Here is a 21633-nt window from a genome sequence, read left to right as displayed (position 1 = left end):
AGAATCTGTGGCAAGACTTGAAAATTGATGTTCACAGATGCTCTCCATCCAATCTGACAGAGCTTGAGTATTTTGTAAAGAAGAATGGGCAAAAATGTCACTCTCTAGATGTGCAAAGCTGGTAGAGACATCCCCAAAAAGACTTGCATCTGTAATTGCAGCGAAAGGCGGTTCTAAAAGTATTGACTCAGGGGGGCTGAATACAAATGCACGCCACAATTTTGAGATATTTATTTGTTAAAAATTTTGAAAACAATTTAGCATTTCCACTTCACAATTATGTGCCACTTTTTGTTGGTCTATCACATAAAACCCTAATAAAATACATTTATGTTTTTGGTTGTAACATGACAAAATGTGGAACATTCTAAGGGGTATGAATACTTTTTCAAGTTACTGTATATTATTATTGCAAATGAAATTACAAACATGTATATCCTACCTTTGGAAATCTGAACATGTTTTTTTATATCGTCCTAAAATGCAGAAACAAGGACTAGAAGAAAATGCATACAGTCTGAAAGCAGTTTTATACTTCTTTGGTTAGTCCTTGGTCAGCTTGAATCCCCCCTTTAAACAGTGCTTGCAGTTTCATTTAGTCTTTCTCCTGATTTCAATCCTTCTCTTTCAAGTTGATTTTTCACTCATCATTACACAAAATCAGAAGAGGCAGATGGAAAACAGATTAAAAAGAGAATGAAAATGGACCCTGCTTTTTCATTTGCTTCCCGTCGACTAAAAACAAATTGATGGAAACCAGCAAGATGAAAACTGCACCATGCTGTAACAGAAAAGAAAACTGGAAGGAAGAAAACAAAAATGCCCACATTGACATGGATAGAGAGGTTAATAAAAGGAGGATTGCTTTGTGCCACAGTTTCTGCTTTTAGAAAAAAAACAAATTAAAAAACCAAATGAGCTGTACAGGAATGCATAAAGATTTTTGGTTATTCTTACTTTGATTTTTTTTAGGTTTATTTGTAATATAGGCATAAAGTCCTTATTTCCCCAAAAAATTGTGTATTCATGCTATTTACTTTGCAAAGAATGATGGTGTTTCCAATAAAAAGCTAATTGATGACTGCATGCTTGTTGGTAACCTTTGTATAACTGGCAAAACCAGATATAAAGTCATTCTGATCTTTCTTGCTTGTTCACTACTATACCAAACCAACCATCTTGCGTGGAACTCACCTGCTGCTGGCTGCAAGTTGTAAATTTGATTTAAAAATATGTTTTTACAGAATAATAAAGAAAAAAACATAACACTATTGTAATTATTTACATAGTCCAGATGCATATTCCACAATAATTCTTTTATAAGGTTTCATGTACACTACAGCTCCTAAACTTGAGTTTAGGAGCCTTTGGTGTTTTTTTTCCACAGTTCCTAAAATCGACTCCATAAAAGCCTATGTAGCAATGTACACATAGGCTTTTACCAGAGTTTAGGAACTGCTGTTAGGGGAGCTTCAACCTCCCTTTACCTCCCACTCCTGAATGTGGAAGAATCGTGTTTAGGATAGGAATGTATTGACTGCCGGCCGACGGAAAATGTGGTCAAAGTAGACCAAGTGTACATGAAACCTAAAGCGGGGGTCCATCTATCTATCCTTTTTTTTTTTGAGTTCATTCACAAACTTTTCTTCTCAGCATTACATACTCACATATTGTGTGTAATATGTCCGCCTGTGTCAGATTTCGTCGGAAAGAATAACTTATATTATTCACTGCAGGCAGTTTCCATCTTCATTGTGGGCATTTGAAGCCCACAAGCATTTATTTCCTGGATGTGGTGAATGCTGTGCTCCCAGCATTCACTGCTCGTTCCCGCACATGCTCAGTGGCATCCTGGGAAGCCTGAGACTAGCTCCCAGGAGTCTGGGAGAGGCTAGAAACACGCCTACTCCCACGGGAGGAGAACCAGGAAGTGCAAAGAAGAATAGAAAAATAAAAAGGTAATTACGGCGATTTAAATTTTTTTAAACGGCATGTCAGCATCTAGGCCAGGAAGAGAATACATACAGATATTGTTCAAAATTTGGGTGGAACTCCGCTCTAAGTGCTGCTAAAGAGAATCAGTATTTGCTGTAAATATTGACTTGGACCTCTTTGAATCTGATATACATGTATTGGTTACATTTTAACATTCAGTGTGCAAGAATACTAAAACAGCTCATACATTGATCATATTTTTTCGTTCAGCCAACGAGTTGAATGAAAAAAAAAAAGATCCCATTTCCCCCTTGACACATTTGAGGTGGATGGGGGAATCCTTACCGCTGTTGTATTGTATTCTGACAGTGGGGAGACTTCCCCGCCCTGAGGCTACAATAAGTGGTGCTGGCAATAGCCGGCGGCACTGATCATTCGGGAAAAACTCAACAGGATGGTTGCATACAAGTCATTCAATAGATGTATGGCCAGCTTAAGAACTTCACAGCTAAACTATGTTTATGTAGTTTCAAATACAGTACAGAACAGTACTACGTTTTTTGGTTGGCTAGGCTGATGGACAGCTTGTTTAATTAGTGAACACTTTTACTAAGTTTTGTACAAGTCAAGGTCTTTTCGGTTTGCTCTTTGTATGTTGATATGTATTTACAACACTGAGGGCTGGTGACTTACCCATGAAATAGAAGGCGGCTCTACAGACAGTGCTCCCAAAGATAAAGTCCTTCAGCAAGTTAGGAATTAGGGTGAAGGGCATGCAACAAAGACAAAGCATGAGGTCACTGGCCGCCAGCGAGAGTAAGAATATATTAGTGACTGTCCTCATCCGCTTATTCCTTATGAGTACCGCGATAACCAGACTGTTCCCCATGACTCCCAGCAGAAAGATCAGAGAATAGAGGACTATCCGAACTGCCGTGTGCAAATCTGTAATACAAAATATATTGAGATTTTGATATTGGATGATGCCCAGTAGACTAAGTCCACACAAAAAAGATACAGATAAGATATGTGAGCTCTTTTACAGATAAGATACTGTACATATAGGTGAGCTCTTTTACAGCTAGGATGCATAGGTGGGAGCTTTTTTACCTGCCTATGGAATTGTACTTCTGCCCATACTGTTCTTAAAAGATAATTTTTTTTTCTGGTTTTGTTTTTTTTACAAAATAATACTTACCTACAGTAGGTGGATGCAGCATCTGTCCCCCGCCCGCTCTAAGACTGAAAACTGAGCGATCAAACACCGCTGATCAGTTCTCACAGCTCCACAAGCAGAGAGCTGGTGACTGTTAGTCACTGGTTCTCTGTTCTGCCCTCCTGCGCTCAATGCCTATGGGCTGTGGTGGGGGCGGGAGCAGCTGGCTCAGCCTCTCAGCGGGTCGCTGAGCGAGGTGCCGGTCTAGGGTTGTGAGCAGATCCCAACTGTCACGATTTTGCCCCAGCCTGGACTGGCTCTGTAACATTAGCTGACAGCAGGCTTTTGCGCGCTGTCTTCCGAAAATGGGTCACAGGAGTGCACTTCACATGAGCTTTGGCTGTACTTCTCCTTTAGGATTTAAAGAACTCTGCCTCCCCAGCATAGTTCTATATGTCAAGGCAGGAGACCTGATTTTAGTTTTCTGCAGTTAATTAGCACTTGCAGGTCTTGTCACTCCTCCAGCCTGTGACTGGACAATAAAAGGATAAGCAACAGACTGATGATGTTACACTCTCCTCCTATCTGCATATTTCTCTGTTAAAGTGGTTCTAAAACATTTTTAACCTTTATTTATATTTTTTATATTTTTCACGGTAACCTATGTTAATATTCAGGGACATATTACTACTGTAAGTATATTTAGGGCACCTATAGATCTTATTGAAAATTTTCATGTTGCTACTTTGAGTTTTTTTTTTTTTATTCTCCTTTCTCTTTTGTAAATTTCTACAAATTTTTATGATAAAAACCTTAATAAAAAAAAAAAATATATATATATATATATATATATATATATATATATATATATATATATATATATATATAAAAAATTAAAAAAAAATAAAAACATTTTTAACCTTAGAATGGTAGTAAACCTCTGAAAAAAAAACAAAATAAAAAAACCCTGCAGGGCAAAGGCATAATGTGCTAGTATGCATTTCATACTAGCACATTATGAAATACTTACCTTAGAACAAAGTCCTCCCAGCAGCGCGTGCTCACCGCTGAGAGGGCTGATATCTTCTTCCGTCCTTTCTTCCAGGATCACGGGCTCCAGGGCCATGAGTGGTCAGAGCCACCATGACGTCACTCAAGCGCATGTGTGTGGGAGCCCTTGGTTCCAGCTAGAAGCTCTGAAGGTCCGGCATGCACATGCGCTGCTGATGACAGCAGCTGCATTCAGGGTGAATATCTCCTATACTGTGCACATTTAGGAGACGCTATGACTTTTGCGCAAACCAATCAATAAACGCTTATTGCGATTTTTTTTTTACCAAAATTATGTAGAAGAATATGTATCGGCCTAAACTGGGGAAAAAAAATGTTTTTTTATATATTTTTTGGGGATATTTATTATAGCAAAAAGTAAAAAATAATGCGATTTTTTCAAAATTGTCGCTATTTTTTTGTTTATAGCGCAAAAGATAAAAACCGCAGAGGTGATCAAATACCACCAAAAGAAAGCTCTATTTGTGGGAAAAAAGGACATCAATTTTGTTTGGGAGCCACGTTGCACGACCATGTAATTGTCAGTTAAAGTGACGCAGTGCCGAATCGCAAAAAGTGCTCTGGTCTTTGGCCAGCCAAATGCTCCGGGTCTTAAGTGGTTAAATGGAAGTATCCTGCCTGCCTTTGACCCCTCTATTTAGTAAAGAAAGGGATCATATAGGCAGGTGACTACTAATGGTGCTGCTATTAGGTGTAGATTCTGGACTGCCTGGGTGGGAAAGGGTTAATGCAGGTTCTGCATTTTTCCCAGGCTTTTCTGGATCCTGCCCTTCAGCCTGAGCTGCATATGAAAGGGGGGGGGGGGGGGGGGCTGGGCTCAGAGAGTCAGAGGGACCGCATGGGAAAGCATCAAGAAGTCCACCAGCGAAGATGTAATCACAAGCTACCTGCTAGCTCCCCACATGCAGGGCTGGACTTACCATTGGGCTTGACTGGGCTGAAGCCCATGGGCCCCGGCCAATAGGGGGCCCCGTCCGTTTCGAAAGCCGCCGAGAGTGGCCGAAAGCCGCCAAATGCCGTCGAGATACACAGGACATCCAGCTCTGTATCTCGTCTGCGCCATTTTTAAACTGAAAGGCTGCAATGACAGGGCAGCAATGACACTGCAGCAAGGCTACACTGACAAGTCTGCAAATGACACTGGGGCAAGGCTACACTGACACTGACACTGACACTGACAAGGCTACACTGACACTGACAAGGCTACACTGACACTGACAAGGCTACACTGACACTGACACTGACAAGGCTACACTGACACTGAAACGGCTGCAATGACACTGACAAGGCTGCAGATGGACACTAATAAGGCTGCATTGATGGGCATTTAAATGTAAGTATGGAAGGCCATCACAAAGGGTTAACTCAGCAAATGAGTTGGAGGGAGGAGTGTAATTGCTACGGGTAATCATGAACTGATGGGAGTGTAATAGCAACCAAACAGCAGAGAGTGGTGATGAGTTCTTCGGTAGCAAGGGGGTCGGTACTCTCATCTCCTTCCTAGCGGTTGGTTTCCCAAAAGCAATTGGGACCGAACCCTTGTGTCACGTACCTGCTCAGTGATCCTGATGTGTAGAGGAGAGCCTCTCGTACCACACCGGCTTGTGGGTTACTGGTAGTGAGACAGCTGCCACAGAAGCACAGTGACGTAGGAGCGCCTGAGATCAGTCTCAGTGTTCCCGTTGCACCTCTAATGATATGGAGAATATCAGAATGTCATCTAGATAGATGACGACAAAAATATCCAGGAAGTCTCTGAAGATATCATTAATGAAGTACTAGAAGGTGGCCGGTGCATTGCATAGGCCAAATGGCATGACAAGATACTCGTAGTGTCCGAATCGAGTATGGAACGCGGTCTTCCATACATCGCCCTCTCAGATACGGACCAAATTATAAACCCCTCTTAGGTCAAGTTTGGTGAAGACATTTGCAGGTTTAAGTCTTTGAAAAAGTTCAGGAACCAAAGGCAGGGGGTAACAGCTCTTTACTGTGATCTTGTTTATATCACAGTAGTCCACACATGGCCTCAGTGACTGGTCTTTCTTCTCCACAAAGAATATACCTGCACTGGCCAGTGAGGTATAGGAGCAGATGAATCCTTTCTGTAGATTCTCCTCAATATATTCATTTAACACCCCCAACTCACGCTCAGACAGAGGGAAGATGCGTCCGAAGGGAATTTTCGCTCCCAGAAGAAGTTCAATGGGGCAGTCAAAAGGTCTGTGTGGAGGAAGAGTATCTGCACCCCGTTTTCTAAACACATCCAAATATTTATGGTAGCATTTTGGAACTACCTGACACAGTTAGGTATGCGACTCCATGCACAGCAGAGTAGCAGATGGTTGAGGCAATGCTGTCCTGCATTGTGTCTGGCAGTAGGTTGATAGGAATCTGTTATTTCCTGATTCCCAGTCAATATGTGGATTGTGACCCTGTAGCCAGGGTAGGCCCAAGATGCCAGGAGATAGTGGCGATGAAATTGCATCTAAGCGCAAGAGTTCCTGATGGTTGAGAGCAGTGATGGTCAGGAGCGGTGAAGTCTCCTTGGTCACAAGTCCAAAATTGATGCAAGACCCGTCAGCCAGAAATACAGTGAGTCCTTGTTTCTTAGGATGTAGCAGGATGTGCTGCTGAGCTGCAAAGGACAAGTCGATGAAGCAACTGCAAGCTCCTGAGTCAATAATTGTGGTCACTGACACGGTTCTTTCCGGGAACTGGAATGAAATAGGCAGAGCTATGTGAGCAGAGCTGGTAGACAGGTTGGGGTGTTTAATTGAAGAAAGTGAAAGACACTTACATAGCTAGCAGGGCAGGTGCGTACGTAGTGACTGGCTTCCCCACAGTAGAGACAGAGATTGTTCAGACGTCGGCCTTGGCGTTCCTCCGGGGTCAGTGACTGGCGGATCAGGCCCAATTGCATAGGTTCAGGTGCCTCTGGAGCAGATGGAGCCGAGTTTCCAAACACGGGGTTAGAAGGAATGGGTGCCTTGGGCAACATCCATACTGGTCTGAACTATTGCAAAGATCTTTCAGATCTGCGTTCGCGTAGGCGGCGATCAATCTGAATAGAAAGTGTAATTAAAGCCTCCAGCGAGTTTGTTAAGCCAACTCAAGCAAGTTCGTCTTTAAGGTCTTTCTGAGAGGCAGAAACAAAACTTGTGACGCAGGGCTGCATTGTTCCTTTCAGTGTCTGCACTCCAATGTCCAAACTCCATGATGTAGTCTTCAAATGCTCTGCGGCCTTGCTGGAGTGCATGCAAAGTGGCTTCGGCCATGGTGGTTTGTTGCGGGTCATCATACAGCTGAGACATGGCACTGAAGAAGAACTGCACAGTATTTAGCTGTGCATTGTTTTCCTCCAGCAGTCAATGATCCCAGGTCTGTGGTTCTCCTTACAGTAGGGAAATGGTGAACCCCACCTTTGTAGCTTCTAGGCAAAATGTCCTTGGCTCAAGAGAGCCAAGTAGAGCTGACAGGCATTGCGGAATGCTCTAAACTTACTCCGATCGCCGGAGAACCTCACAGGGGCTGGCACTCAAGCTTTGGGGGGGTAGCATCACTACCGGCGGGCTTGCCTGATTTCCGGTTGATGTAGTAGGGTGGATGAAGTTGAAGTCACGTCCCTCCAGTCGAACAGGGATGTAACTGCTTGGGTAAGTGAAGCGAGGTGCTGGCGTATCTCATCCAATGGAGAGGGTCCTCTTGCAGGCTCCATCATGGCTGTTTGGTACAGCCATGTACCTGGTCAGTGAACCTGACGTGTAGAGGAGAGCCTCTCGTACCACACCGGCTTGTGGGTTACTGGTAGTGAGATAGCAGCCACAGGAGCACGGTGATGTATGAGTGCCTGAGATCAGTCTGGCAGTCTGCGTGGCTGGCCAACAAGTAGATGTACAGCAGGCTGGCTGGTGGTGAGTAGGCAGAACCAGAGCTGTGGTAGATAGCTGGAGCAGGAACCAGGTGAGCTTTGCAGAGCTGAAGCCGTAGCGGACAAGATGAACAGGTGCAGGGTCAGACAAGCTGGGTCGGTAACGTTCAGGCAGATTAAGCAAGCAGACAGGAGGCAGAAGAGGAGTCCAAAACAAGCCAAGGTTGTGGTATCAAGCCAACGAGCATTAGTCAGAAGAAGCCGGATCAGAATCAGAGGTCAGCACAGGAGACTGGAACAACACATAAGCTGCAAACCAAACAGCAATGAGTCCATAGTGCAGTCAGTTTAAATAGCCTGCCTGGCGCCAGCATTAGTGACAGATGTGAGCCAATGCGTGAACCGTGCGATCCTTCCTGCACGGACATGCCTTCCCTGAAACCATGGTACAGAGACCCCATGAACCTAGCTGCCAGTACGGGAGAGCGGATGAGTTAATCAAATGCACGCATGAGGTCTGCACTTGGTGCACAGCAGGACCCCATCCTGTCAGTGGGAATAAGGTGACAGAGAAGAACTGGACTGGTGAAGCGGCACATGGGCTCTGCGGTGTCCCTCTCTAAATACTGCATTCAGCAGGCAAGGTGTGCAGCAAGATGGGATAAAGTATCATACAAAAAGGAGTTACAGTAGCTGTACACAGAGAGCATCTCACCTCTAAGCCTCTGCTCTAATGTTGATTCTCACATGAACATGGTCCCTCCTGGTCCCAGGCATTAGTGAGCATGCTCACAAGAAGAGGTACCCCCGCATGCAAGGAAAGGAGGCCCCACCCACAACCACACTTGCTTGAGCTCCTTTGCAGCACCAACAAAACCCCCATAGAGCTGTACTGGAAGTTCAGGAAAGTGGTGCAAAGGGAACTGGTAGCTGCCCCTGTAATAACATTGAAAACTATGTGTTTCTGAACATTTTTGGAGCAACAATGGAATGTGCTGTTCTTAATTTGGATTTTTTTTGGAAACTTCCTGTCCTAGAGACACAACAAGAATATCTCAAAAGTACAGGACAATCACCTGTACCCAGGGCCGCTGTTAGAAATCGTGGGGCCCCATATAGCCTTCCTGATGGGGCCCCCCAACCGCGCCTACACCCCACCTTGGGGTGCAGTGGAACAGCGCCATTGACTTTACCCACCTATGCCCCAAAAATTAAAAAAGTCCCTCTTCTGCTGCCACCTCCTGTTGACCTGATGGGAAAATGTAATTTATGCTCTGGTAAGTAAGTAGGAGTAGGGGTGTGATCAAGTCAAATCCAATTATTGATTTAGAAAGAAAGAACAATACAGCTGTCCTGGGCTCCCATTTAGCTAATGGGGCTTGGGCCCAATACAACAGGACAGGTTGTACTGCCTTATCAGTGGTCCTGTCCATACCATTCACCGGAATAAGTGCCCTTGTTTGAAGATTTATTCTCACACCTCCTTTTCCTTTTTGTTTTTTCTATCACTGTATGTCATATTGAGAATGGTCCAGCTGGGGCACAGACAACAATAAAAACCCATACAGGCTCTAATCCCTTTCCATGCTTTTCAAAAATAAGAACAGTTTTGTTGATACAGTGCCTTAAAAAAGTATTCATACCCCTTGAAATTTTCCACATTTTGCCACTTTACACCCAAAATTATACATGTATTTTATTGCGAGCTTGTGTGATAGACCAACACAAAGTGGCACATAATTGTGAAGTGGAAGGAAAAATGATAAATGTTTTTCATATTTTTTTACAAATAAATATCTGAAAAGTGTGGCGTGCATTCAGCCCCCTTTTACTCTGATACCCCTAACTAAAATCTAGGGGAACCAATTGCCTTCAGAGTCCACCTGTGTGTAGTTTAATCTCAGTATAAATACAGTTGTTCTGTGAAGCCCTCAGAGGTTTGTAAGAGAACCTTAGTGAACAAATAGCATCATGAAGGCCAAGGAACACACCAGACAGGTCAGGGATACAGTTGTGGAGAATTTTAAAGCGGGGTTAGTCTATAAAAAAATATCCCTAGCTTTGAAAATCTCACGGAGCACTGTTCAATCCATCATCCGAAATTAGAAAGAGCACAACTGCAAACCTACCAAGGCATGGCCGTCCACCTAAACTGACAGACCGGGCAAGGAAAGCATTAATCATAGAAGCAGCCAAGAGGCCCATGGTAACTCTGGAGGAGCTGCAGAGATCCACAGCTCAGGTGGGAGAATCTGTCCACAAGACAACTATAAAGGCCCATACAAACGATAGGACTTTTTGACAACAAACATGCAAATTAGCTGTTTTAAGGCAACATCCTACCGTGTGTACGCTCCATCGGACAAACTTTTTTGGGTTTCATCGGACAAATGTTGGCTTTGCAAACAGACAAACTTTCCGGCAACAAAAGTCCTATGGTGCAAAATTCTATCGTGTGTACACAAGTCCATAGGACTTTAGTCCAAAGTACAAACACGCATGGTCAGAACCAATGCAAAAGATCAGACAACAATACAGAAGTTGACCAAAGGGTGGCGGTAAAGAGCTGAAAAACCACGTGATTTGGTGAAAGTTGGCTGAAAAAGTCCTGCTGTGTGTATGCTTAATTAGTTTACAGCCGACGCCCTTTGTACAAAAATTAGATCGTGTGTATGAGGCTTTAGTCATGCACTCCACAAATCTGGCCTTTATGGAAGAGTGGTAAGAAGAAAGCCATTGTTGAAAAACAGCCATAAGAAGTCCCATTTGCAGTTTGCGAGAGGCCATGTGGGGGGGACACAGCAAACCTGTGGAAGAAGATCATGTCAGATGAGACCATAATTAAACTTTTTGGCCTAAAAGCAAAACACTATGGGGGTTATTTACGAAAGGCAAATCCACTTTGCACTAGAAGTGCAACGTGCACTTGAAATTGCACTGAAAGTGCACTTGGAAGTGCAGTCGCTGTAAATCTGAGGGGTAGATCTGAAATGAGGGGACGCTCTGCTGATTTTATTATCCAATCCAATGTGCAAGGTAAAATGCTGTATTTTATTTTCCTTGCATGTTCCTCTCGGATCTACAGCGACTGCACTTCCAAGTGCACTTTCAGTGCAAAGTGGACTTGCCTTTAGTAAATAACCCCCTATGTGTTGCAGAAAACGAACACTGCAGATCACCCTGAATACACCATCCTCACCGTGAAGCATGGTGGTGGCAGCATCATGTTGTGGGGATGCTTTTCTTCAGCAAGGACAGGGAAGCTGGTCAGTGTTGATGGGAAGATGGATGGAGCCAAATACAGGGCAATCTGAGAAGAAACCCTGTTAAGAGTCTGCAAAAGACTTGAGACTTGGGTGGAGGTTCACCTTCCAACAGGACAACGACCCTAAACATACAGCCAAAGCTACAATGAAATGGTTTAGATCAAAGCATATTCACGTGTTAGAATGGCCCAGTCAAAGTCCAGACCTAAATCCAATTGAGAATCTGTGCCAAGACTTGAAAATTGCTGTTCACAGATACTCCCTATCCAATCTGACAGAGCTTGAGCTATTTTGCAAAGAAGAATGGGCAAACATGTCACAGCTGCAATTGCAGTAAAAGGTGGTTCTACAAAGTATTGACTGAGAGGGGCTGAATACAAATGCACGCCACATTTTCACATATTTATTTGTAAACATTTTTGAAAACCATTTATAATTTTCCTTCTACTTCACAATTATGTGCCACTTTGTGTTGGTCTATCACATAAAATCCCAATAAAATACATTTACGTTTTTGGTTGTAACATGACAAAATGTGGAAAATTTCAAGAGGTATGAATACTTTTTCAAGGCATTGTACATACACTTTGATTATATCACAAACTTCTAGCTCATTAACCATTTACCCAGATCTTTGATACTGTATCTGTTTCCTCACAGGTAAGGATGAGCTCAGGCGTGTTCGCACACCCCACGTGCAGAGCCCGCCAGGAAGTCGGCACTGCGCTGCGCTAATCACAGGCAGTGAGACATTTCCCGATCTCTGCAGCTGTGCATCAGGACAATGTCTCACTGCCTGTGAATAGCGCAGCGCAGTGCCGACTTCCTGGCAGGCTCTGCACGTGGGAGGTGCGAACACGCCTGAGCTCATCCTTATACACAGGCATTGATTGACAGCAGCAGGAGCCAATGGCTCCTGCTGCTGCCTCTGTGAGCAGAGAGAGAAGCCACTACAGACGGGCACAGCGCTGGATCGAGATAGGACTCAGGTAAGTATAAGAGGGGTGAAGGGGCAATACAAACACTGGGACATTTTTTTACTATAATACAGAGAATGGATTAGGTAAAACATGTCTAGGCTTTAGAAAAATGTCCAGGCTTCAGAACCACTTTAAATGAGAATCGGCATCACTATACACCAAGAAAACGGAGGAAAGACTGTGAGTGTAGGGAGTCTTGCACTAAGTGTATTAATGCATTGACGTCATCAAGTCAGCACAGACATTTGCACCATCCAAGATCACCCACCATCAAAGAGGACCCAACATGCAGAAATTCTCTACCAATTTCATGTTTTACATCACAAAAATATTTGAACAGAATAATACCACCTACCACCAATAGTTTGTATATTTATAAGACAGGGATTCTAGTAAGTAGTACTAATCCATTTGACTACTTTTGCAATTAAAAGTTACATAGATGAGTGTTTTGAAAATGCTGGAAAATTTCCAGAACTATTGATAAGAATATATATATTCTAAACTATAATTATTTTCAGCATTCAGAGCCAGTGAGAGCTGACAATGACAGTCATATAGTTGAAATAAAAAAAACAATCCTTATGACAATGTGTTTTGAGCACTCTATATAATAAGCTGATTACATTCATGTATACATATCTAATATATAACAGTTGCATTTCATAGATGACTTTGTACAATCCTTTGACTTGGATTTTAGCTCACGCTGTCATTATGTCTTGGACACCGGAGTGATTTTGATTGCGGCGTGTTCACAGCGGTTGGTGCCAAATCCTATCATCTTAATCACATTGGCTATACAAATAAGTGGAAGCTCTGATTGTGGATTCCTCTTTACATGACTAAATTGCCTTGTTTTCAATCGCGCTCTATGGATTGTCAGCTATGCCCTTATACATTGTCTCTGAATTTGCACTGTACTGAATTTGTTCATATGGCTTAAAGCTATAAAGATCAACTGCAGCCAACCATAGTGGCATGTTAATTAAAAGTTAGCAGAGTCACTAAGGTCTTCGTTATAAATGGGATATGGAAAACATTTCCCAGAAGGCACACAACAGGGTAATGTCTTCTATCAGATACCCATATCTGGCATATGATCTTACAAAACTGGAACCTATGGGATGCAGAAGACTAAAACATTTATTCGGTATGTTTATGTCCTCCACTGGTAGATGAGTATTACATCTGTCTTGCTTGCCTGTGAGATATACAGCCATATACAGTCCTGTCTATACATGTATATCTTTTTATGTGTTACACATGTATTACATACAGTATATTTCATATAGTTTGTATCATATTAAGGCAATTTATCATTATTATTATATAATTACATAGAATTACATATAATACATACTGTATATTTAATATCATAATAATAATAATGATACATTGTATTAATAGATATGCATATATTATGTATATTGGCATATTAAAGCAATTACTACTAATAATAATTATTATTATTATCATTAAAATAATAATTATTATGATTATAATGAAAATTATTATGATTATAATGAATATTATTATTATTATATAATTACATAGCATTAAACATATTTAAAGTGATACTAAAGGCTCCATTTTTTTTCCTAAACTGTAAACCTAAAGAAGAGGTTTATATTTATCTGCTCTGTGCAATGACATTTCTGTGGTCCCCTGCCAGCGCTGTCCTGTCCTCCTCTTCTCGATTTGCCCTCATAGCAAGTGGTGTGCTATGGGGGCGCACATGCAGACATGGTCCTGAGCTGGGCGCAGTGTCCACAGACACACACAGCGTGGCTCGGCCAAGTCAGAAGCCAATTTCTCTCAATGCTCTCCAAGAGAGACAGGCACAGTGCTGGATCAAGAGAAGACTCTGGATTCAGCACCAATCTCGATCGGGGGTTTGGGTAGAACAGCACCTGGAAGAATTTTTTACCTTAATGCAGGTAATACACTAAGGTTAAAAAAAAAAAAATCCTCTGACTTTAGAACCACTTTCACCGATTCCGGACCACCCCACGTACATTTACTGCAGCAGGGCGGCTCGGGTTTGCAAAATCACGTACCTGTATGTGATTTCGTGCACGCGGTTTAGGGGGCGTGCATGCGCCGCTGTTGCACAGCTCCCTCTGTGATTGGATACAGCAGGAGCCAATCAGCGGGTTCTACAGGCGCGATGACCGCCGTGACCCGTCGATCGTTCACAGGAGAGATGGAGCAGTGGTGTGCCGATGTAAACAAAGCACACCACTGCTCTGTAAGGGAGGAAAAGCTAAGCTGAATCACAATCTCTTTTCCTCCAGTGAATGCACTCCCCCCACAGTTAGAAACACCTCTCAGGGAACACAGTTAACCCCTTGATCACCCCTGTGGTTAACCCCTTCTCTGCCAGTGTCATTTATACAGGGATTAGTGCTTTTTTTTTTTTTTTTAGCACTGATCGCTGTATTGGTGTCATTGGTCCCCAAAAAGCATCACTTATTGTCATATTTGTCTGCCGCAATATTGCAGTCTCGCTAAAAATCGCAGATCGCCGCCATTACCAGTAAAAACAATAAAAAAAATGTAAAGTCCCTAAATCTATCCTCTATTTTGTAGACGCTATAACTTTTGCGCAAACCAATCAATATACGCTTATTGGGATTTTTTTTACCAAAAATATGTAGCAGAATATATATTGGCCTAAATTGATAAAGAAATTTGTTTTTTTACATTTTTTTTTTGGATATGTATTATAGCAGAAAGTAAAAATTATTGCCGGTCTTTTTTTGTTTATAGCGCAAAAAATAAAAACTGCAGAGGTGATCAAATACCACCAAAAGAAAGCTCTATTTATGGGGAAAAAAGGACATCAATTTTATTTGGGTACAGCGTCACAAGACCGCGCAATTGTCAGTTATATCAACACAAAAAATGGCCTGGTCAGGAAGGGGGTAAAACCTTCCGGGGCTGAAGTGTTTAATATCATATTAAGGCAATATATTATTATTATATAATTACACAGTATTACATATATTACATACATTTAATAACATATTAATGCAAAATGTTGCAGTTTAAAGTTGTACAATCTTAAAAGGATATTACACCATTTTTTTTTACACACTTTGAGCTATTATTGTATCATTTAGAGTAATTTTTGAGGTAACATTTTTATTTGCTTACCCTTGTGGTAATCTTATCTCTATAATTGCTGCATAAAGAATATGTAAACCCAACATTTCGTATTCCTGATATGTGCCTGCTGTCCCATGTATTTGTATGAAAATGTATCCTGTTACTTTGTATTGCTTCTTTTGTGTGAAATAACTGGTATTTTCCTGCCAGTCCCTCTGCTATCCAATTAAAAACTGACCACACTAGGCACGAGAGCACAGCATGGTCAATACTCTAGCTGTGCTGGAAACTCAGACTGCTCTCCTCCAATGATCAGACGCGACTTGACACCCACCCAACCCCCCCCCCCACGCAGCCATTCACTGGGAAGATGAGTGTACTGCTGTTTCTACTCCCCCAACTCTTATGCCACTGAGGACAGAGGTTATGTAATTACTTATAAAAAAGGGAAAAAAGTATGTATAATGTTGTACACGCATGTTTTGCCTTTCATCTCTATTTTAAACTGATAGGGTTGTTTTACAAGGCATGGGTTTACAATCAGTTTAAAGCTTAACTAAAGTCCACAAAAACCTCACCTCTGCTCCAGTGATGCGATGTCCACAAGCTCCCTCGCCGGTGCCAACATCTTCTCCTTGGCTTCTCCTGGGTTTGGGGCCTTCAGTCATCCTGACTGACCAGCATGGGATGATATAATTCCCACACAGGAGTTCATACTGGCAATGATTCCCCCAGAAGCTGTGTAAGCTATGAGTTCCTGGAGTTGTACCTTCCCGAGAGCTATAGGCGTTCTTTGTGACAGCACTGATTGGTTCAGAGCCATCACATGGAGTGAGTCACATGCCCCTCTATACCTGGAAGTACCAGATATTTCCTTTGGTTACCAACACTGCATGGAGGGGCAGGGGGTAAACAAGTAAGCATTTGCTCTTGGGGGGAATAAAGCAAACCTGTTGACAAAGGACAGGTTTGCTTTAAGGACTACTGAGATATGAAGACGTGACCCTTAAGCTGATTCTTGCTGAATCAGGTGAAATTGAGAACTTGGATTGAAAAATCGAAGTAGCTGGTTGGAAAAATGTCCAGTCAGATGCAGTCATTGTTCTGGTATTCAGATGGCTGCGGGTGTTGTAACTGCCTGAGTACAACAGCTGGCAGATGAGAATCTTCCACCCACACTGTTTAGTGTGGATTGAGGAATCTATTAGAAATCTATTTGTGTAAGGCTAGTTTTAGACATGTGTTCAAGTGGTATTAAAGTTTACTTTTTTTTTTTTCCTAAATGTTATACTTATCTGCTCTATGCCTGCATAAGACTCTCTCTCCTCATTGGCTCAGTGGCTGTGATTGACAGTAGTGGGAGCCAATAGGAGTGAGAGTCCCGGGACAGCCAAAGCTATTGTGAACATTGCTGGATCGGAGGGAGCTTGGGTAAGGACTGGGGGTGCCGATTGAAGGTAAAAAAAACCTTTAGCCTTTAGAACCACTTTAAAATAGAACTAGAAGCAAAAACTTTTTTTTTTTTACATTTTGGAGTGGGGGGGGGGGGGGGGGGTATAACACCTGTCGTTTTTTTTTTTCCTTCTGTGTCCCATTGGGGAGACTTCCCTTCACTTTCTGACCCATAGCCAAAACAGGAAGTAAGAGGAAATCCCTTGTTATCACCAGGGTCACCCATTGAAAGGTTTCCCCTCTTTTCCTAATCAAGTGACAACCCAAAATTTAGGTTTTTCTTTCACTTTCACTCTCAGTGATAACAGTAAACAGGACAAATAGAGACATGAACCTCCCCAAGGGGGGCACAGACATCAAATAAAACTGACAGATATGCCAATCCATCTTCACTATAAGATCCCTTTCACACTGGAGCCGCATTAGTGCTAAAGTGCCGCTCGTTTTAGTGGCGCTGTACCGCTGTTTAAGCGGCGCTTTTGCGCCGCTTTTCCGCCACTAGCGGGATGCTTATAACCCCCAAAAAGTGGTTAAAAACTCCTGTTTTGCGATGCTTTCAAATTGCTTTTCTGGCGCTTTGAAAGCGCTGTCCATTCATTCCAATGGGCAGGGGTGTTTTGGGAGCGCTGTATACAGGGCTCCCAACCCGCCCCAAAGATGCTGCTTGCAGGACTTTTTTATCCCATCCCGCAAGTGCACCGCCCCAGTGTGAAAAGGCACACTGGAATGAATGGGAGGCAGTTTTAGCAGACGCTATTTCTAGCGCTAAGGCACCTGAAAACCACCCCAGTGCATAGCCAGCTGTCCCTGATTTCGAGGGACTGTCCCTGATTTGGGGCAATGTCCCTCTTTCCCCCTCATTTGTCCCTCATTTTGGTCTGATCTATATAGTTGTATATAAAATGCACTTTTTATCTTTCAAAAAGTGTTTCCCAGTGCTAAACCTTTCATCCAAATTCTAAATTGCTGCATTTGTAAATTTTAAAAGCCAATATAAAGGAATAGTAGTGGTAAAAAAAAAAATCCTTGTGGATTTAATTAACCTTTTTTTGGTTAATTCTCCTTTAATGGTGTGTGGCAGGGGGTGTGTCCTATGCCTACATATGTTTGTTAGGTGTCCCTCATTCCCATTTCAAAATGTTGGGAGGTATGCCAGTGTGAAAGGGGTTTAAAGTTTTGCCTTTACTTATACTTTATGTAATGGACAATTATGTCTGCCCCATTGTAAATATATATACAGTAGTTACAACCAGCACAAAGAAACAATCTTTTTTTAAGATGAATATTAACAATAAAGAAACCTGTGCTAAGAAAAACATATAGACAATCATTGCGGCAACTAGCATTTTCAGAACCAATATCAGCCCACACATTTCACTCAGTATAGGTTTCCATTAAGTCAATCATAATCAAACATTTATCTAAAACATAAAAAGAAATCTGTATAGCTAATACAAGTTAATCGGTTAAAACAAAAAACCCCCCCAAAAAACACAGGGAAAGGTGAATGATGGCTGCTGTCCATAACAGGTTTTTGGCTTTAATTGTGGACCTACACTGGGAAACTGGGGCATGCTATAGACAGCAGCTCCAGTTTCCAGGTGTTAGGTTCACACTTGTACATCTGAATTCTCATGCATTTTTTTATGCGCTCTCATTGAAGTCTACAGGGTCAAAAACGTGCATTGTCGCACCCAAAAAAAAAAAAAAGAAAAGAAAGCACTTGCCCCTTTTTCTCCAGGTTTCACAGAAAAGAAACGCACAGGTGGGAATGGGCCCCATAGTAAATACCAGTCGATCTCATTTCGTGCATTGTCATGCGTTGGTCAATACATGGAAAATTGAACAGGGGCTAAGTTTGTCTTCACACTTATGCTTTTTTGTAATCAGCGGTATAACATCCCTTTTGCAGCCATGCATATTACTTTGTAGTTTGCAAAACTAAAATTCATTTTTAGACTGGCAGGTGCATTTTTTTTTGTTTTGTTAAAGTGTGCTGCCACCTCACTCAAAATTAATGTTTTGCCTTATTGCATTAAAATGCAAGCATTAATGCGTGCTCAAGTATGCAAGAGCCCTTTAAGCCGGAATAAGGATATGTGGTACTACAAGTCCCAGCAGTAACTGCTAAAACTCCCTCTGCACTGTAAAGCCCCAATTTAGTTTTCTCTGCAGTTGCTGAGAGTCAGTACATACCTTTGGCAGGGAGAGTTGCATTGTGTGGATTGTCCTCCAGACAGGCGATGACATCTCCACTGTCTGTGATCTCACAGAGAGTCAAATTGTAACTTGTGTCATTGTCCACTCGCAGATCATACACCATTTCCATGATTCACAGGCTAATCCCAGTGATTTGTGTGCTGGAAAGAAAGCTTCTATTCTCTCCCCATGCCTCCTAGAGGAAGATGCTGGATCAGATGTAGGAATTCCTGATAGAGAAGTGTGTGCACTCAGTGCATTGTCTGCACCCTCTCCAGTGTTTGCACTCTACATACAGCATGCCTCTAGCAGTGAGGTGGGCAGCCTGTGCAGCTCATGGACTGTGATAGTAGAACTCATATTGTGCACTGTCCCACCCTCTAATATTATTGGTCACAACCAGCTCATACAACTTGTTACCAGCAGACGGTGGAAGCCCTGTGCTTCAAGTAGCACACCTTTCCTACATATTCTTTTGATACTGCTCTTTATATATATATAGTATTGGCCAGCTGCGGCTTTTTCAAGACATAGTTCCAGATTTTGACATTTGCCAGGAATTTTCTGTGCCAACGTTAGCCTGACATATTTAAATCATATGACCTTTTTCATACTTAATGTCAGTATTTTAAGGGCTTGTGTAGATGGTGTCCTTTGCATTTAATAGCAGCACTCAACTGCATGTATTTAAACCAAGGAAAAGGCTGCATTTGACCTGCTTTGCCTGCAATGCAAATGCATCTCAGTAGTACCTGCTGTGTCCAAAGAAACATAATACAAAGCATGTTATACACGGGCTCAGAAAGGTCATTAGGTTCATTAGGGATCTACCTAAAATATGTGTCAAACACAGACAAACAACCCAAAAGGACACCTGCCGTGAAAGATGTATAGTGACACTGCCCTATGCAAGTTGCATAGCTCCCAACTGCCCCTGATTTCGAGGGACTGTCTCTGATTTGGAACTAAGTACCTCCATTCCTCTTTCCTCCTCATTTGTCCCTCATTTTGGTCTGGTCTATATACACTGTAGTTGTATGGGAAAAATGGAAAAATTGCGCTCAATAATCACTGATATACAAAAAGTCCAAATAATGATCTAATTAGTCCAAAAGGTCAAGTGTGAAGACACAACAAAGAATACTGGATTAAAGTGCTTAATGCAAGGTATATACAATGATATCCTCCACCATGTGACATCACCAATATAAAGTCAGGATGTGCTCCTCTTACCCCACAAGATGGTTAAAAAGGAAGAGGAGCGAGACTTTAAATGAGGCCATGACTTGGTATCGTCATGTACCTCCATCCCTATTGTTTGAAAGAAAAAGGTTGGGATCTTAAATGAGGCATGGGCTACAAACAGATAAAATAAATAATAATATTTCTTGACATGTACATATAAATTCATGAGGAAAGATCATAAATGTGTAACAGACCATAAGTATGCATAACTGTACATATATTTCAACATGATAGTTACAATTAAAACAAAGCATCCTCCCTAATTCCACATGGGCAATGTAAAAGGTTATATAGAATCAATCATGTTTCTGAAAAACCCCAGTGGGTATCCAGACAATAAATGAGAAGTGGTGATGTCGCATCTAGAAAATCTCTACGCGTTTCGTGGAAACCTCCACTCGTCAGGAGCAATGCGGGGTACGTCTAAATGTATCTGAAAAATACATAACCAAAAGGCTAATGATCTGCCATGGGTGGAAGGGAGAACAAAACGTAAAATTAAAAAAATAAAAATGAAAAATAACATAAAAGAAAAGGAGAGAAAACAATAGATACACCCCCACTGTACCTTGCAGATAACCCTAAAAAAACAATCCCATGGGCATGGAGCCGAGGACATGGTGGAAAAGTCTAGCACGGGAGCTGAGGTCCGGCAGCAAACAGATCGGAACACACAACAGTGGGCAACCATGTGTGGAAAAAAACCCCATGATGCCAACATCTAGGATGAAGAAAAAGGTGGGATATTAGATCCGAGGAGTTCAAAAAAAGTGAGAAAGGTCATATGGATAAAAGTGAAAATAAGACGAGACCGAAGAAGACCCAGAAAGGTGCCAAAAGTGGTGAGGCTAGGTGCAAAGTAAGTAGTAAATAGGTGTATTAGAATGGTGGTAAACAATTGTTACTCACCATAATATAGAGTAAGGAAGGTTATACTGAGCATCTAAAGACACCAAAGGTAGCCCATAAGGGGAAATGTAAAAGCGAGTGATACCTGTGATCATGGTGCCAGAGCACGAAGCCGTATGCATGTGCTTCCAGGTGAATCAAGAGCAAGAAAGAAAGAAGATGCTGCCCACGTGAGCACTTTTTTATCTTTCAAATTGTGTTTCCCAGGGCTAAACCTTCCATCCAATTTCTAAATTGCTGCTTTGTAAATTTCAAAAGCCAGTATAAAGGAATAGTAGTGGTAAAAAAAAAGAAGTGCTTGTGGGTTTAACTTATGATTTATTTTGTATAATTCTTCTTTAAAGGGGGTGACAGGAGGTGTGTCCTATGCACATATACTTTTGCTAATAGGTGTCCCTCATTCCTATCTCAAAAATTTGGGAGGTATGAAGTTGTGTC

General features: G+C 42.1%; 1 protein-coding gene across 1 annotated transcript in view; it reads right to left on the bottom strand.

The window, feature by feature from the left end:
- Positions 1–19393, bottom strand: part of CCKAR (cholecystokinin A receptor) — a 116536-nt gene extending 97143 nt beyond the window's left edge. The window contains exons 1-2 of the mRNA XM_073609106.1: positions 19039–19393; positions 2629–2880 (exon numbers count right to left, since the gene is read on the bottom strand). Coding sequence (XP_073465207.1) covers positions 2629–2880; positions 19039–19171 — 385 coding nt within the window. The 5' untranslated portion in view covers positions 19172–19393. The remainder of the gene's footprint in view (positions 1–2628; positions 2881–19038) is intronic.
- Positions 19394–21633: the final 2240 nt, after the last annotated feature.

This window comes from Aquarana catesbeiana, linkage group LG01 (assembly GCF_042186555.1).
Source record: "Aquarana catesbeiana isolate 2022-GZ linkage group LG01, ASM4218655v1, whole genome shotgun sequence".
In the NCBI taxonomy this organism is placed as follows: domain Eukaryota; kingdom Metazoa; phylum Chordata; class Amphibia; order Anura; family Ranidae; genus Aquarana; species Aquarana catesbeiana.
This window is presented reverse-complemented; position numbering and strand designations above follow the sequence as displayed.